The sequence below is a fragment of the Chironomus tepperi genome, unplaced genomic scaffold, assembly GCF_022539635.2.
Source record: "Chironomus tepperi strain 1889 unplaced genomic scaffold, CSIRO-AGI_Ctep_v1 contig_176, whole genome shotgun sequence".
NCBI lineage: Eukaryota > Metazoa > Arthropoda > Insecta > Diptera > Chironomidae > Chironomus > Chironomus tepperi.
The window spans coordinates 515305-535561 of NW_027226298.1; the positions used below are offsets into that span (position 1 = coordinate 515305).

Sequence of the window (20257 nt, forward strand, 5' to 3'; positions counted from 1 at the left end):
TAATGGAAATAAAATTATGTTAACATAAAAATGATATGAAAGAGTAAAAGATAATTTAAATAAATGAGCGTAGGATGCTACGAAATTTTTTAAAAATGAGTTATTATAGACATAAGATTGTAACAAAATTGACATATATACTTTTTTACATTTTATAAATTGGCGAAAATATTTTGTGTAAATATGAAAAAAAATTATCAAATAGAAATTCTATCCGTATATTAAGCATCTCCTCCTTTTTCCATTTATATTCATGTCGCATACTTAATTTAGATCAGTGGTGGACAACCTGTGTGCCAAGACACACTTAAAACTTCGAATGTCATGAATCACATGTCCTGTGCGTTGTCGGTCAAGGCTTAACACTAAGGTGTGCTGCAAATAACAAAAGGTTGCCCACCACTGATTTAGATTATAAAAAAAGTTCCTTACATTTTAAGCAGCAAGAACAAAAAAAGAAAAATTTCCCACAAAGTCACGTGCTTGTTTTTATCTTTTGTTGGCTTTCAATAACTTCATAATGGGATCTTTATTATCAAAATGTTTAGATTAAATAGAACAGAGAATATAAAAGCGATTGTACAGAAAGTTTAAAACAAAGAAAATATTTTTATGTTAAAAAGTATTTAAAAAAATGAGAATAAAATTTGTCGACAAAAAATTAATTAAAGCTTTTGTTTTAATCTTTAAGTAGGGGAAGGTTTGTCAATTAAGTCACGCTTAGAGGTGGACGGGTGGGGATGCGATTTTGTTACAGAGTACAAATTCTGATTCATGGTTTTGCTTCGAAGCGTTACGGTGGACTATGCAGTGTTACGTCATTTTGTAGATGACAAAAGATCATGAAGACGGCCAAAGATTTTTTGGAAAGTAAGCTGTAGATAGAGACTATGCAGCACTTGGAATTGGTAAGAGCAGTCTGCGATAGAACCAGCTTTAGATTTCTCCAGATATATCCCATGAATCAAAGCTAATCTGTATGTTCAGCGAAGTAAGTAAGTATGTTCGTCACTTCCGAACAACCCCCAACAGAAGTAATTTGTAACAAAAATATTGGTTTAGGAGAAACTTTCAGCTATCACACCTTAGAGAGTAATTTACCCAGCTTAATTCACTTAAGTGAGCACGAAATCATCAACAGAATTTTACGGATTTCATCACACAACTCGTCCGACTTTATACAAATTGAGAAGCTAATTAGAAAAGGATGGTCATGCTTCTGAGTATGGTTTTGAGAATATTTTCCGAAAATCCCTTTAATTGGTTTGTTTTCATATTGCATTACTGTTTCTATGACAATAAAATTGTTTATTTTCATCAAAATGATCTGAATGTTAAAGCCCATGGGTGATCCTTAAAATGTTTTAAAAATAATATGATATGTTTTTAAATAAGTATTGAATTTAATTTACAGAGTTAATGTATTGTTTATTAGGGTCTATAAGAGTTTACATTTTCAGGATCAAAATGTACTGAATCAGTTCAATTGCGACTAGACATAGAGCTAAGTGACAGGCATTTGACGAAAATAATCGAATTTGTCAACTGTAACAGAACATGTGTCCTTCGGGAATACGTTACAAGGTTGCTGAGTTGGATAAGGAATTGCTCCAGAATAAGAAGCATCTTATTCTAAAACTTCCACGTGTTTTTAGGACTTCACTTATTGTAAATGAACAAATAGTCCTACACGATAACATGAAAGCTTCTCGTTGCATATTCATTTGCTTAAACCCACAGATTAATTGTTTACAAATGATATTAATAAAGTTCATTCATTAAGTAAGCATTGAAAAATGTTTTTGAATCATAAGATTCTTAAGAAATTTTCAGATTTTTCTGCTAAATAGCATTAAGTGCTTCAATACATTTACTCAGAAGGTTGTGACTTATTTCAACTATTTTTCTACAGTTTTGATACATTGACATAAAGACATCCTACACAAAAATCACTACAACTCCCAGAAACTTGACATATAAGCAAGAAGTTACCATTCACAAAAATAGTAAATTACGCTTCAGTTCCTTCAGCAAACATTGGATTTAATATGGTCTGTATCAATCTATTTTTATATGACATAGAAGAAATAATTTTTCAGCTGCTTGCATGCATACTTTATTGAATCACCTACCTTTTACTTAAATGAAGGACTTAGTCATTGATGACGTCTGCATGCAATATAACACATGGACGTCAATTTCATGTAAATGACAATTTTGTAAAGGTTAAATTCCAAATCAGCATGACTAATGCTAAATCCATAGACGTGACTTATGAACTCCTTATTTTTAAATTCCAATTATTTATGATCTTCTGAGAACAGGTCACTCTTCAGCACGTGTAAATCTCAAATACTCACAGCTATTTTTTATTATCATATCCAAACGTAGACATAGCAGAAATAAATATCATGTGGATGTTCTTACATCAAAGTCTCAAATACCTAAATATCTAAATTTATATTAAGCATAAGAAATATTTAATATTCTTCTTCTTTCCTTACTTTATACGTAAGATTACCGTCTTATGTACAGACTTTTTCCCTAAAACCTAATTTAATTCCAGATTTACCGAAGCACAAATGAGAAAATTAAATAAGAATCATAAGATAATATTAAAGGAATTTACCGAGAATCTTCAAGGGAACGTACGGAAATTGCGTAATTTTAGCATTTTTTGACTTCCTATAGTAAAGTTTTGAGACAAAATCATGAGCCAAAATGTTCACTCCGTAGCAAAATGAGATGGAGGGTCCTCATCCTCACACGTAGGTAGTTACGTAATATCCGAACATTCCTAAAAGCAAAGAATTTTTTTTGAGAGATAATTTACAAATTCTTTGAATTCCTTCCTGCCGCTTTCAAATATTAATTTGTTTTATTTTTGTCAATATTACGACATTAAATTATATTTATAAAATAAACTCATTTGCTGGTTTGTAATAACTTCGGGCTGGATTATAAGAATGCTTTTATGAATCTGAAGACTTCCTTCTAATCTCTTCGTTGTCCTCATTTCTGTAATAAGTTTGTGCAAATTCTCAAAGCACAAAAATACATTATAACCGGTTAAAAGCAACCTAATGTCCAGCTGCAACCTAATATTTTACAAATTTAGAACTCTTAGGATTCCTTTTTGGGATTATATGTCACATAATGTATAATTCACAGCAAGTGACGTACTGAATATGACGTATATATTCTTTGCACATCTTAAACAGTTAAATTCGACATCAAAAAGCTTCTCAGAAGTATAAAAGTGACGTAAAATAAATTTTGACTTGATATTATACTTTTAGTCAAATATTTAAAGAACCTAGCTCTAAAAATGAATTTAAGCCTTCCCAGAATAGCAAAGATTGGTTAGTCCGGATGTATGCTTGCGTGGCTCTGACTTGGTGCTGGATTTGATTTAAATCTGACATCATGCTTAGGTCACGCCTGTCTCGAGCTAGAATAAATTGATCAACTTGTGCTATTCGGGTTCATCCTCAAAACTGCCTCTCAACTTCCTCCAGAAATATATTCGATTCCCTTCATCATTGATAAAAAAGATACTTACTCATAATTTAAATAAAACAAAGACAGCAAAAAATTCACAAGTAAAACTGATGACAGCGCATTTTCCCATTGAGTATTGAGGAAGTGATAATTCCAAGGATTTTGCAATGAAACGAGAAAGTTTTTACAATACAAATAAGTTCAATAGAGTAAGTTTATAGATTCTTTAGAAATTGCTATGTAAATATAAAGAAACGGGAACAGAATAATGGGAATCTTTCAACAGTTTTCTACTCAACATGAGTGCTAAAGTATTCTTTTAAAGTTTTTGAATTATTTGATAAGGAATATAAATTTTATGAATTTTTCATTTAATTATGATTAATGATTATTAATTTCATAGGAATTCTCTATTGAGGAGGAAAATCATATGTGAAATTAAGATGTCGGAGATCATTTAGACAGTAAACTAACTCACATCTCCAAACCATTATTCATATGCTTTATTTGATAAAATGATTGAAAAAGGTTCCTTAAATGTTTCATTGCTACATCTTTAATCATTTTTGAGCTGATTTACTAATTTTTTGTCCGATATATCTTAATTTCAGACTTCAAAAATCAAGACAACCATAAATTTTAATCTCTTCGAATGAAAATATTCGATGATCTAGAAATTCAAGAAATCCTTTGGGGTTTTAACCTTTAAACTTTTATTTTAAAAAATGCTGAAAAAATATCAACTGTCATTCAATATTCAAATTGTATTTGCAACTTAAATTAGTTGATTTTCCCCTTTTATAGTTTTAGGCCCTTTCATATAAACATTTTTGCTTTTGAACTCCAAAGAATAAACATCATTGTGAATCATTAAATCCATTTGTAAGTTATTTAATTAAAGAGTTAACTCCAATTAAATTGAATTTTTCATGGCTTTACCTTTGTTATTGTAAAATGCATTTCCATCCCATATTAATGTAGACAATCGTAGAATTTCTGAGAATTCAGAAAATGAATTTTTTCGAGAATTTTGTTTATTTTGTAAGGTTTTATATGTTCGAGAATCCTCGTAAGACGTTGAAACCAAAGATAAATTTCTATTCTTAAAAAATTCATGACTGATGCTTTAACAAAAGCTGTTTCTACTGTAAAATACCATCCGTTAATGTGTTTCTTAAAAAAATGAAATTTTATCTCTAATTTATTGCTAAAGGTTAAAAGCTTCAAAGAATAAGGCAGTACTTTATGAAAAATTAAGATAAATAAACATCATCAAATTTTGTTGCCAATATTTCATGAAAATTTACTCTACAAAAAGCACAAGGAACAGAACAAATGCGTAGAAATTAATCTAGGTAGCTACTTCATTATGTGTGCCTTACACAGTCGATAACCAAAAAAGCCTTCATTAAATATTTATGCGAATTTCTCTTTTTTATTGGTTTATTTTGCTCTCATGTCAGTCAATGTACAAGAATACAGCAAAAAGTGAGATTCTAAAATCAACAAATCTGAACATGCTTGTGTGTTCATAGGAATAAAAATATATATATTGGCTTATAAGGTTGGAAGAAAAAATTTCGCATATGAAATCATGTGGAGGATTTCGTTATCCTTACAAATTATTTATTTCGATAACATTACCTACATGATATGCAATAGAAACGAAGAAAAGGTTTCATTTTAGAATTTCTACAAGAAAAGGAATCATACATTTTTATAGAAATTGTACGCAAATTTTTTATAAGAAATAATGATGATGTTTGTTGTATCTGTTGGCATTATTTGAAGACTTTTTCGCATTATAAAAGGATTTCTGGGAAGTTTTGAATATATTTTAAAGTTGTGGGTTACTTTAAGAAGTTGATATTATGATCGACAGGCAGTCTCTAACCAACATAAGGGTGAAAATAAGGATTTGGAAATTTGAGTAATTTTCAATCTCTAATCTAGAGATTTATGGAATTAGGAAGTTTAGTACTTTATTGTCCGAGTGATACCAATGAAGAAGGGTTCACACCCAATGGAAGCAGTCGCCTCCAAATGGATGGTCAAATGGAAGCCTGAATGACAACTAAATTGTTGATCTGGCAGAAGAAGTATAACTCTAATTAACGCATTCCGAGTGGGACTAGTCCTACGATTTTGAGTTGCATGCTCCTATCACTGAACTATCTGGGGTTACTCGACTATATGGCAAAGTGCCATTACTACTGAGATGAGTTACTTATTAGAATATCCTCGTTACTCCTGCACTCTAAATGATTTACCGTTTGAAGCTCCTTAAAAGAACTTTAAAAGCTTCTATATTGTGTCTTAAAAGCTTCATGGCAGAGCCTTCTTCATCTGTGTTACTCGGATTGTCTGAGTAATGTGGTGCCTTCCTTGAAATTAACATTATTTGATAAATATCACATATAATGCTTGCTCTAAGAAATATTTCCATAACTATATCTAATTTTTAATCCAAATTCTGATAATATCCCTGATTTCTTCAATTGTTACATGAATATCCTTACCTGTCAACAGAGATTTTTATTGAAAAACTTTTATAGCTATTAAGTTAGGCATTGACCCGAAAAAATATTGAAATATTATTATAATTCCTTTTGTTAAACATTACCCTTATATAAAATTAATGTTCAACAAATGCTTTGATCCTTTAAGAGTCTGCAATTGTATGGGTTTGTAGCAAAGAAATAAGGGATAATGACGTTATTCAATAAATATCACTTATGCATATGAAAAATATTGTAAGCAACTAAAATAATCTTTTAACAAAAGAAACCAAAAAAATGTTAACAGAATTGTTGCCAACAGCTATTTTCGTTGTCATAGCTGAGATTAAAAACCATTGAAAAATAAAACAATTGAAAAATTTTTGAACTCAATATTAAGAAATCGTACTTGTGGATTTAATTTTATTTTTTTAAAATTCAATTTGACGACGCTAAGGATGTCTATAAATACGTCTATGTAGCAAGATTTAAATGTATGTAAAGACTCATTTCCGTTGAATTTTCTGAACACATGTTCAGGTTTTAAAAATATTTTTTTTTTTACATGAATGTCTAGATGAATGGCAAGACAAGCGGAAGGGGGAGGTTAAACCCTTGCCCTTCTGTTCAATCTGATTGATTTTGAAGTACAGGCTTGCTGCCTTGGATAAAATACAGTCGAATCCTATTTTTAAGAAATATATTCCAAAATTTATTTTTCTGTTAAAGGAAGTCTTTTATCTAATTCTTGGATAGCAGTAGCAAGTCGCCCATTACTCTTCTTCACCTGACTAAGATCTCAATAAGAAGTAATTCACAAATGATGTTTAACATTTAGAATGCCAATGCTGGGACAGAAACACTAGGTTGTTACATCGTTTTTGGTTAGAATCCTCAAGGGAAAATACGTCATGGAGCTCCAAAAGGTGCTCATGGCACTGAGCAATGATGAAAGAATGTCAGCTCAACGTACGGACGGAGAATTAGTTCAAACTAGTCTGCAACATAGTCAGATGGAAAGCATTTTGTTGTAACCTAAGTTCCACATATAAGCATGGTTACAGCTGTAGCAGGAGCTGCCTAACAAATGGTAAGAGCTCCTGCTTTCTGATAAACTTCATTTAAGAAAGACTCTCAAGTTCTTTTAACAATATGTAAAATTAAGCTGATAGTAAATCCACATTGAATGGTGAGAAGTAAGTATAAAATTTCATTTCATTCATAAAAGTAGAATTTGTTGTTATAGATATTTTTGGATATCCTTTAATCTCTTGCCAAAGTTTTCCATTTCACTGAATTCAGCTTTTGATGTATGCAGAAAAGGGACGTGTCTGTAAGCCTGTATTACTGACGTAAAATGGATTTTTCTAAGAAAATGGAAAGCTTGGAAGGTTAAGGATGCTAAATTTATATTTTTCAACTTAAGTGCTGTAATGACAAAATTCATAACTTTGTAATAAATGATCTAGAAGTAGAGCTGATGCTGATTTTTATAAGAATTTAATTGAAAAACTTAATTTGCAGTTCTTTTTCGTCGCAAATAAAATGACCTGAATGTTTTTGAATAAGCGTGTCAAGATGTCATACTTCGCAATTTATGAACAGAAAGGAAAGCATTAGAAACGTAATTAATGACAGAAAGGTTGAAGTAGGATCAAAATTAGTCAACATTATTATCCTTTAAAAGTGAATCTGAATATTTATGATGTATCAACTGCAGACTAAGCCAGTGTTGCAAGATTGATGCGTAAATTGTTAATCCACGAGACATTTCAGAGCTTTCAAGTCTTGTGGATCATCAAAGAAGTTCTTTTGAAATATCATTTGATAATTACTTGATTGTGTTAATGCCTGAAAGGTAGGAACGACGTCATTTAAAAAATGATTGCAATTTCTCTTAAAGCAGCACATTTAAAAAATAATCAGCATAATTACTTTACAGCAAGCACAATATTTTTCTAATTAAAAGTTCAAATATGGAAATTTTTCAAATCTGTGACAGATTCTTCCTCATTTGTGTCACTTGGGACAGGAATACATACATAATATTAATTAACATATTAAAGCACAGTATCCTTTACTGGATATTACTCTGGTTTAAATAAATGTCCAAAATTTGATGATTGAGGGAAGATTCGGGTTGTCAATCATGATTGGCTGTTCAATATCAAAAAACTGCGAATATAAGTTTTGAAGGAAATGAGAAAAGGGGTAGGAGAAATATTATTTTTATGACAGACGTCAATTGAGAATTCCATTTCCTTATCATTTTTGTAGTTATTTTTCTGGGGAAATAAATCATCTTGTTCGGTTATTTAGCGTTTAATAAACTATAATGTGGTGTTTTGGTTATGAAAATAAGAGGAACTCACAGATATCTAGCGATCCGAATGGAGAAACTGCCTTTATACCAAATGGATGTCACCATCATCGCGAAGATGGCTTTTTAAGCCATTTGGTATAAAAGCTTCACATCAATGACAGAACGTTCAAATGAACTGAAAATCTTGTGAATGTATGATTAAATCAATCTTATTTAAGCTCCTGTGTTTATATTAAATATTCTCTTCAAGTCAACAACTGTGCTTTAATCGTACATTAACCTACGAATCGAAAGCTTGAGATCAATATTTACCATTTTGGAAAAAGATGAATCTTCATAGACTCAATTCATGGAAACCATTTGTTGTTTCATTCTTTGTCAGAAATTCGTTAGAATTATCACAGAATCTAAACCTTTTCTAATCGAAAGTTTTTGAATCTCTCCGTAAAAAGTTCCAATTCCAATATAAATGATTCTAAATTCTTTAATGCGGTATAAAGCACCATGTTGTGAAATTTCAATTAAAACCTTTTAGTTCATTTTTAGGAAAATTCTGTCTAGAATTTCCCTACTTTTGAATGAAATTTATTTCCTTAACAATTTAGGTAAATATGTAATTAAAAAACATGACAAAACTTCACAACTATCGACAAAAAAACAAGAACAAAGCATGTACCTATATGCAATTAAATAAAATTGAAGCACTAAAGAGGTGTTTCTCCATTAATTACTCAGTACTCATAGTGCTGTCTTGTGTTAAATTCCATTTTATTTGCATAAATTATGAATAATTTAAGTGTTTTTAATTTTACTTTAATTAGTTTTATTTTAATTGCAATGTGAGTAAGTTTTCAAGGTTTTATTCACAAATTTATACGTAAATAAATTTAAATTTGCAGAGTAATTCCAGCAATATTCACTTATTTATTGGAACAACTGTTTGCTATTAATTTAAAAGTGTAATATGTGTCAGTGTTAAGTGCATCGCTACAAAATGTCAATGTGGAATTAGTGATTTAACATCCAAACAGTACTGATGCTTGTGACAGGGTTTCATTGAGCTTTTTCATTCATTCATTTCAGACAATTGAATAAATTTAGTTCAAATCTATTTTAATATACCCAATTATGAGAACATTCTTTAAATCACTTATGAGGACATGGACACAGACTTCAATGGGACAGTTTTAAGAGTTTCTAAATTTCTTGGAAAATCGGTTTCAAATGAAAATTTACAAAAGTTAAAGGAACATCTTTCTTTTGAGAATATGAAAAGTAAGTACACAATTTGTTGTCATCTTACATGTCTAGACTTTAAAGCAAATTAGGTTTAAGCCAAACATAAATTTATGTGTCGCAGACAGTCTTGCCTCAAATTAAATTTGAGTACAAATTTTAATATTAATGCTGAATAATTTTAAATATTTTACGAAGAAAATGAAGCTACAAACAACAAAAGTGTCTTGACGAATATTCAAGAATTCACAAATTTCATCAGAAAAGGTATCATCGGTGACCATAGGAACTACATGTCTCAAGAATATATCGATCGATTTGACAAATAGTAGGCGAAAAGGACATCTTTAAAGCAAGGTTTCAATTGGCACAAAAATCAATGAAATTTTGCACACACAGACATTTTTAGACACAAGTTTGTGAACCAAATATGCTGTAAATTTTTAATCCTCTAAGTAAGATAACACATCTCAATAAATTACATAATAAATTATGAACGTTAAAGATAATGAGTGAGCAACAAATGCGTAAAATTAAAGCATGCGACTAATACAATAATACACACATTATATACTGACAAAATGCAGACAATTGTCACTTTATGCCCAAAAAAACCCCGATCAGCAAATGATTTTCATGGCAGTCAAGTGGTGGCCACCTGTCATACAAATGGCAATTTTTATGGCAGTTACCATGAAAATTATCACTTGAAATCCATATGGCAGCCACTTGACTGACATGACAAATTGGTGCTAATCGGGTAAATATTCAAAATTTCCAATTATCAAAGCTTCCAGTCTTCAAAGAGAAAATATGATTGTTGTCGCAAATGCATGATGAAATGATAGCTAAATTGAATGTTTTCTTCTTCATATTCTGTGTATCAGGTTTAGTGGAGAGAAAATTAATCATTTTTTTGGTGAAAAAGAAAATACAATCAGTATTATGAAAGAGGTTTAAGTGATTTTTATTTATGGACCCAAATCATGTGTCTATTTATATCTACTGTGTTTGTAAATATTACTGCATAATATTGTGATTGTTGTGGAATTAATTGAAGATTAGAGTTATTTTGGCAGATGCCGAAGTCGATTAACTGGATTCGATTGAAAATTGACAAAATTTGACTGGAAAAGCCTTGAAAATTGAGGTTTGACCCCAAATTTCTCTTATCTTTACTTGCACATCTTAATGCAATACTTCCTAAGGTCAGTAAATTAAAAATTGCTAAACATAAGCATGCTGAGTAGACACTTGTGCACAATTTCATAAATAAATACATTGAGGATGACTATCTGCTTATCTTTTCATAATTTCGTTATTTAATGGTCCAAGTGACATACATAGTCATATACCAGTCATTTGGATTCCACATAGAGACGTCTTACATTTAGTGTTAATAGAAGAGGTTTGGCAGTGCCTCAAAGGCTCCACTTGGGTGCCTTCTTCATTTGAGTCACTCGTGTGGGCATATCATTCATTTATCATGGCTGCTTATTGATAATTTATCGTTTTACAATCGATGAAGTGTGATCAACACAGCTGCTTAATATTTTGCTAATAAATTATCTAGTCATCCAACTTACATGCTTTGAATCCAATTAATAAAACAACCAATAGTTCCCAACAAAAACATGCGTCCAAATTTTAAGGTAAATCATCAGCGAAGACAGTGAAAAGAAGAAAATGTAAAGAAAAGATTAATTTTAAGCGTTGATGATTGATAAACAAGTGTTTCATCACTTCTTTTATATTCGCATACGCGAAAATAGTGTTTTTAAAATAGAAATAAAATATATTATCACAAGTTTCACAATTTTGGATATCATGCGAAATCTCGCATTTACAGTCAATTTAGCTTTGAAGCTTATCAGTCAGTTTCATTATTATTGAATAAAGGTAACGGTTTATTTGTAATCTTAATATTATTTAAAATTGAAATTTTATAGTGGTACCTTACCTTGATGAATATGCATATTTATAGATAAGATGTAATTTAATTAAGATAAATCGGTGTTCATGTTTTGCAGTTTTCTTGACCTAAAAATGTGAAAACAACAAGGCTTACTAACTTAAGAAAGAAAATCGCTTCTAAAAATACAAACAGAATTGTATGGAATCATTATATGTCTTTTAACGTTCTTTTAGAATTCAAATTTTTAACAATTTGATCATTTTTAAATTGAAGTTCAAAATTTGAACTCGAAAATCACATGATTTTCACGAAAGGAAACATTAAACAAGATTATAAAAGTGTGCTAAAATACTCGAATATCAGCTATTAAGATGTTAATTTTCATCACGTGACTAACTTTGTTCCTCTTAATAAATGAAAATTAATAAATTGAAGCGAAAATCGCAAATTATTTCCTCACGAAGTAAGAATTGGAAGTGAAAATAAATCGTTGATTATGTTAATTTAGAGAAATCATCTTTCAATTAAAGCTTTATAAAGTTCAATTAGATCCTGAAATGCACACGACATTTCACTAAATCATGCATCAAACCAGAGTGTTGCCAAGCTGAGTGCAAACTTTATCAAATTGTCTGCAAATTGTAACTTTTTGGGATGAACGCGATAAGCTCTGACACTGATCCTCTAAGACATAATCATGGATACATTTATCAAGATCAAATGGTGATCATTGACATTTCTGTATCAATTTCGAGAATTTTCCAAGACGTCCATTACGAAAAATTAAAGAATCACTACAAAGCTCTTTCTGCTGGATCTTTAACAGACCAATGCAGACCAATCATACATTTATGCTATTTTTAAATCACATATAATATATAATTTCGCACAACTAAATCCTACTCGCGTTGACTTTCTTAATAATGTGTTAAAAGTTAAATTATTATGCAAAACATGTTAAAAAATAAAATTAGTGAATCCCCATTCTAGTAAACAAAACTTTTAATGAAAAAAATGTTAAAGACAATAATAATAAAAGCAATGTCTTATGTGCGAATTAAAAGAAGAAATTTGTGTATTATATCATAATCAAAATGAATAAAATGAAAAAACTTATGAGTATCTCTTTTCAGTCGTTTTTTGATCGTCTAAGTATTTGGTTGTTTATTGTTGTGCTTACTATGGATCGTCTCGGTGTTTCAGACATAATTTTAATTAGTTATTTCTTAATCATAAAGTATGTTATTCAAGTTACATCGGAAATTTAAGAAAATTGACAAATCGCGAATTTGAGAATAAGAAAATAAAATTTTAAATTTAAGAAAAAGTTTAAGAAATTTTATATTTTATCCATTGAAGTTGACTTGAGTTTTCCACGGAAAATTCTCGAATTTAGTCAATTTGAGTCGACATCGAAATCTGATTTATATTTAAAAGTGAAATTGAAGAAAGTTCTGAATCTAAATTTAAAATGTTTGAATTTGAAAAATACATATGAAAAATTTGGGAATATAATTTTAATTTTTAAAATTGCAAAATTTTTTAAAATTTCGTTTGTGATCAGAATAATCACAAGCCAAACAAGAACTTATTTAAATAATTTTGTGTCATATTATAAAGGATAATTTAATTAAAAAAGTGCAAAATTTTCAGAATAATTCCAGCAATTTTCAAATTCTTACTGGACAAAATATTTGGAATAAAGCTGAAAGTTGGATCAATATCATTATGGAACACCTACATTCAAGATATCAACATAAAATGGCAGAACTTTGAAATCGTAAGTAATGGGAAGCGCCAAAATGAATAATATTCTCATTTAACTATAGTTATTGATACATTGATGAAGTGATAGGCGGACCTTGTTGTGTCATGGCTCCATCAAAATAAATTTCAAACTAGTGGAAATTTAGCAGCTTCTGTGATTATAGTTTCAATATATTTTGAACAAGTTTATACCGACTTAAGATAGTTTTGAGTTTGAATATTTTAGAGAGTCGCGAAAAAAATTCTAGGCATGTAATGTGTCGCAGCACAAGAAAGGCTGCTCTCTTCTGCTCTAGAATAAATCCCTTCCAAGCATAGTTTATGGATACTTCTATTGGGATTCACTCAAAAATTGCAAGCATTAAAATATTACAGTTGTAAACTTTCACTGCTTATCAATTCAGTAGCTGATTATAGAAACACTTAATTACAACGCCATCAAGCCTAACTAACGGTTTCCACATTACATTAGCAATTCATTTATAGAGTCATAAATGCCAAAATTATGTATGTCGTATTCGCAAACGTCTTATGCTTTTCATCTCATAATACATTTGGCAAATGTTTCGAAACATCGCATATCATTAATAGCTGTATGTTTTGTCTAGGTCACTGGCGAAATTGCATTAGCAAGTAAAATTATAGGTGGTGATTACAACAAGCCACTGTGTATAAGCTGTAAAAATGTTAAGGTTTTTACTATGCAAAATAAAGTACCTGAAATAGAACTGACGAAGTTTGATTGTGAAAAATTGAAGAAAACTGATCAAGGAGAAGTCGTTCGGAATGAGATGCTGCATGATTTTGGATTCTACTTTAATCCATTCGCAATGAAGATTCTTGAGGTAAGCAGTGACATTAATGGTCTAGTAAGTCACAACAAATAACTCATTTCCTATATTCTTAGCGTTTCGAGATCCAAATTGAGGACTTTTCCTTCACATCCTTCAACCAAGACATGAGCATCAAATCAAATATTGCTTATCCAACTGTCAAATTGCTTATGAATGGATATGATAAAAGTCATAAGAGAATTTCCTCCAAAAAGGAGCTTTTACTTGTTGTAAGGAACAAGGATGAGAAATGGAAGCACTTTTCAGAGACTCATTTCTTGCCAGAATTCAACTTTTTTGTGGATAAATACAAGGACTTTGAGATACGCGAAGATGACATCATAATTTCTGGATTTCCACGATCTGGAACGACTCGTGCACAAGAGATGGTTTGGCTGGTTGCAAATGACTGTGACTTTGAAAGTGCTTTAAAGCATGAGTCTGATGTTCGATGTCCATACTTTGAGTAAGTTTGAAATTTTTATTGAATTTCCAATTTTAATAAATTTTTTCACTTCCAGTCATCCAGGTTGGAGTTTCCTGTTCCGTAAAAATACAATGGCTTGTTCCTTGGATGAAATGCCAAGTCCAAGAATCATGAAGACTCACTTGCCTGTCCAACTTCTTCCTGATCAAGTGTGGACTAAGAAACCAAAAATAATTTATGTCTCAAGAGATGTTAAGGATGTCGCTGTATCCAATTATCACTTTTGGTACTCACTTGCTGTTAAAAGAAAGATGGACATGAATGAATATTTTGATTCCTTTATGAATGACACAATTCCTTATGGACCATACCGAGAATCAGTTCAAAATTATTTCAACTTACCAAATTATGAGAATATAATGTACATCACATATGAAGGCATGTCTGCTGACTTGGACGGAACAATTCTCAATATTGCTAAGTTTTTAGGCAAAGAAATTTCATTCCAAAATAGATTAGCATTGAAGGAGCACTTACGATTTGAGAACATGAAGAGTAAGTTCAATATTTTGATACTTTTGTGATTTCCTATACCTTATAGCTGTTCTTATTAATCCACAGAAAATGAAGCTACAAACAACAAAAGTGTCTTGACAAATATACAAGAATTTACAGATGGTACAGAAGGTGATAGTGACAATTTCATCAGAAAAGGCATTATCGGAGACCATAAAAGCAGCATGTCCAAGGAATACATTGACAGGTTTACCAGCTGGTATGCTGAACGAGATTCCCTGAATGAAGGCTTCAATTACAGAAAAGTTGAAGAAAAATGTACAGATTAAGTCATTAATAAGAATTAAATTAACTTAAATTAGTAATCAAGAAAATTTTTGAGTCTGCATACAGACAATAGAAACTGTTTTATGGCTTTATAATTTTCAGAAAAAGGTCGATTTAAAAATACTTTTGGTACCTAAGTTTAAATTAAAGAAGATTAATTAATACTTTAAATATAGAATTGAATAAGCTTTAAATAAAGAATAAAGAATTTTACTTATATACTTTAATGGAATCAATCATGATTCATGGTCTCCTTCAGATGGCAATTTGTGAAAGTTAATTGAAACTTTAATAGCAAACATTGGCAAGCAGGTTTGCAAGTGAAAGGAATAAAAATATGAAAAGTGATTAAATTTTAAATAAAATTTTCTGAAATGTGCAATGACCAACTATTTAAAAAGTTGTTAGTCCGGATGTCCGAACCAGATTGAGAAACTTTAACGAAAGCTCATTATGGCTTCTATATTACAGAAGCCCAAAGGATGTTTCAATTTATAGGGTATCAGCCTTTCGGGATGATAAGATCTCGAGAATCTCTGAATTGGATGTTTAGAAAATGACACTTGAGTCCTGTTCCTTTAGTAACATGGCGTAGGGCGGTAATGAAAGAATGCCAGTTAGATATCAAAACTGAGAATTTGTACAAGCTTTGTGATACAGCCAGCAACAGAGTCAGATGGAAGGCCTTTTGTAGCAACCTAGGCTCCAAGTCGGAGCATGGTTCCAGTAAGTAAGTAGTAAATACTAGAGTCCTTAACATTCCAAATAGACAGATGCTCTCGATGTACTTTCGTGGCAATTGGTCCACATACACCACATCCAAGCAAGTGTGTATGATTCCTACGTAGGGGTTAAAATCTCGTTTTGGGGTTCAAATTTAATCAATCTTTGGATCAAATTCTTAAGCTGGGAACAATTCCTAAAATAGGAATCAATCCCTACACCCAAGATCAATTCCTCAACCTGGAATCAATCTACTTCTATATACAGTTTTATTTAAAGGTCAATCAATTTCCTCATTTCCTCATAGACATTTATGGGTCTACTCAAAAGAACATTCAAAGTAAAATAAACCTCGAATTCTGTTTAGTTGACTATGAGCAGTATTGAGTCTCAGCATCAAACAAAAAACTTCCAAGTTCTAAATATAAATTCACACAAAAAGAGAATAAGCACCAATAAATAATAAATTTTCCAGTAGTTATGAAAATATTGACATCAACTTCCCGCTGATTTATTTCAAATTGATATTTAAAATTCAAATACAGAAATGTGAAAATTTTAATAAAAAGGACATAAATATGGCGATAATGTTCAAATTGAATATTCAAATTAAAATCTAATGTGTTTGATCATTGCTGAATAAATACCATAAATAGCAGTCCATTTGATTTAATACGACATATTTTATTGATTTTATTCCTTTTTATGCTCAAATGCCTCACTTACAGAATTTTCCATCTCAGTTCCTTTCCACCTTTTTTTGTTGCAAAAGAAGCGAACAGGAAATAAATAAACCTCAGACAACTTCCTGTAATATCTCACTTCTTCTTCTTCTTTTTTGCACTATTTACTATTTCACATCTTATTGACTTATTCCTTTTTATGTAATTTAAAATCATTTTTTATCACACTTCCTTTTTGGTGGTTATTTTTCTACTTCCGTTATGCTCCATTTTCATGATTCTTACTTTTATCCCGTTAGAATGTTAACATGCGAGCACTTAGGTGGGATTTTGGGTTTTGTAATTCATCCTTCTTAGAAATCTTAGTCATCACTATTGCTGGTGATTATCCGAAACTCTAAGAGTTAAATAAGGAATCTAGTCATGTTGAAATTCACAAAATAATGGTAAGGTCTTTCAGATTACCACCCACTGCCCATAACCTTCAACCTTCATCAGATATTGTGTTACTCGGGATCTTTTGATAATCAGTTTCTATTGATCCACTGTGAATCGTATTGCGTTAATAAAGCGGTTGCACAAGCTAACGTCTATAGCTGCGAATTTTATATGAAGTAGAATCGACTTGAGTCAACATTATTCATACAAAATCCTAGTTAACGTCGAGCACGGCCTGCTATTTTCTTTTTTTGTTGCTCCGCCTCTTTCACCACGGATGTACGTCAAGTTCAGGACCTTTAATAAAATTCCTTACTCTTACTATTCAATTTTCAAAAATTGGCAAAAATAGACATTTCTTAGAATTTGTATGGTTTTGAGGTACATTAAATATGCATTACTAGAGTTTTGTAGGAAAATTGAACAAATTGAATATTTTATTTTTCTCAAAACCAAGCAATTATTTCAGAGTATAGCTTGTAACTATTGAGAATCCGGACTCTACAAGTCATAAATAGGCGCCTCCACAATGGAGTTCTGCCAACTCAGTCATATTAATATGTGTGAACTGAAGCAGCCTTGCTGCTAAATTTAAAAAAGACGAAATCACACGAGTTACGTTGTTGTTCCTGTACTTACGCATACATCACATAACAGCTCATGTGTTTTATGTTGTCTGACCCGAAAAAGGCTGAAAATTCTAGATGTAAAGGATTATTAACACTGTTTATGCTGCATAAATTTCAAATATTGAATCTAGAAAATTCGAATTAATTTTTTGTAGTAAAATTTACGATAATTTTTAATAAGGAAAATATTTTTCTAACTTTAATGGCTGTTTCTTCATTTTTGAGCCTATTTAATGCTTCGTTGAAGTTAATTTAAATAATTTTTTTTCCGCCAGGCGGTTTTTGATCCAGCAGATGTTTGCAGACGTATGTCAAAAGTAAAATATATAAGAGAATTTTCTCAAAATTAAATTGATTTCCATTTTGCATGTATATGTAAGTAAGAAGACATGAAAATTTGTCACATTCTCAAAATGATTTGTTATCGACTTGATAACAAAAGACTTCAAAATTCTCATGAATTTAAAATATTTTTCACTTGGCATATAGCAGAGCATCAACTTTATTTATGGAGTAATGACGTTTTCTAAGAAAATTTTCAATTTCCTCTGGAAAAATGCTGCAATATAGACAGTAAAAGAGTCGTGGAAAATTCAATTTTCAAAGAGAATTCTGCTTTATTTCCTTTCTTTAATAAATATTACAATGTCTTTAACCTTATTTATGTACGGGATTTTCTTATATGAATAGACAACAAACTTGCAATTAACAAAATTATTTTATTGGACGCGGAATTCAAATTAAAAACTTGTGCCAAAAAATTTATGATTCTTTTTTTTATTTAACAATTTTTTTTTCATTGTATTTCTAGTGATTATTCAGACTTTTTTAAAAAGCATTTACCTTCTCTATATAATCTCATTTCGATAATGGAAAATTCATGAATAGAAATGACAAAAAATCTGTGAACTTTTTGTTTTGTTTAATGAATTGGCAATTCAGAGTTCATGTCTAGGGAATTTTGGAGTATACAGCTCATCCTAAAGGATCCATAGGATCTACATGTACAGTTTTATATCCTTGAGGACGTCCGTCTTAGGAATCATTTTATTCCAGTGGTGAGCAACCTTTTATTTCTCGTGGTGGCGCTCCTTGGTGGTGAGACTCGACATAAACCGGACACTGTATACAGTTCATGGCATTTTCACAACAGGCTGCTCGCCACTGTTATTTCGTACCATATTTTCGCTAAAGAGCCTGACTAATTATGTCAAGAGCTCAAAGTCAAATCGAATTCTACAAAATTCAAGTCGACTTCGAACTCATATGTATCAACAGAGATACTATTATTCAAGTGAGCCGAATTTACCTATTATTGGGTTACTAAGGTTTCCTGAAGTCTAAGTTTTGACGTATTTTCAAGACAAGGATGAGACTGAGACCGATTCCGAGACTATAAAGTAGTTCTCGACTACGAATACCATGACCAGCTCATAGAATGATTAGTCCATGACTAATTCATAAACTGAGAAATCCATTACCAATTCAAAGACTGAGAAGCCCAGTTCTCGGTCTCGAGGACCTCTACGTGTGACTTAATTAGGTCAGCATGAAGTCACTAATCAAAGTGAACCTCACATTGATATTTAGTCAAAATACGTGGCTTAATTAGACAAAGTCAGCCTCTGAATCATACGAGCATCAAATCTATTACCTAATTTACCAATAAATTCAGACTCCAACTCCGAATAGCTATGAATAACTTGTAAAATGCAAATCAACTTCCACAGATTTTTTTCCCATCACTATTTTTTTATATGAATATTCATATGCGTATCAACAATAATTCTATTAAAATGATTTCCTATACACATGTTATGAATATAAATGAATTTATGAAATGTGTGTCTACTTTTTTGCATGACGAGTGCATGATTCAATTTTTTTACTAGACATGTTTCTCTGCTAGATATAAGCTATACGAAACTACAACAACGATTTAAATATTAAAATTGCTTTCTAGAGTGAAAATAGTTCCAATGGATACAGAATTATTTCCATTCGTGCGAATATTTTTTCTAGTGTCTTAATTCATGACAGTTAAGCTATGTACGTATCATTTGAAAATTTTATTATCAAGCTTCTATATAAAAAAGAGACTTTAATTTGGTGTGTGTGTGTGTTTGGGTGTAAATTTGAAGCTATAAATATTTGTCATTTTTTTATCAACTTTTTTAGTTTTTTTAATTGTTAGCAAAAACTTTTCATTTTTTACATTTTAATATCCAGAGGAAAATTTGTAAATGTTTCAATTTATTGCACCATTTTTTGTGTGATTTGACTTTGATCTTTTTGGGATTTTTTATATTTTTCTTATGGGATCGTTCGTAAATCATGTAAACTTTTTGATGAACATTAGGGTGATTTGGTGTTTAGATAGGAACTTTGTCGTAATGAAGACAGTGCTAAAAGATTAATCAGGAAAATTCTGAATATTCCCA

General features: G+C 30.7%; 1 protein-coding gene across 1 annotated transcript; it reads left to right on the forward strand.

The window, feature by feature from the left end:
• Positions 1-14459: 14459 nt before the first annotated feature.
• Positions 14460-15345, forward strand: LOC139089200 (sulfotransferase 1B1-like). The gene is made up of 3 exons (XM_070638665.1): positions 14460-14539; positions 14595-15055; positions 15122-15345. The coding sequence occupies exons 1-3, from the start codon at positions 14460-14462 to the stop codon at positions 15343-15345; spliced, it is 765 nt and encodes a 254-aa protein (XP_070494766.1).
• Positions 15346-20257: the final 4912 nt, after the last annotated feature.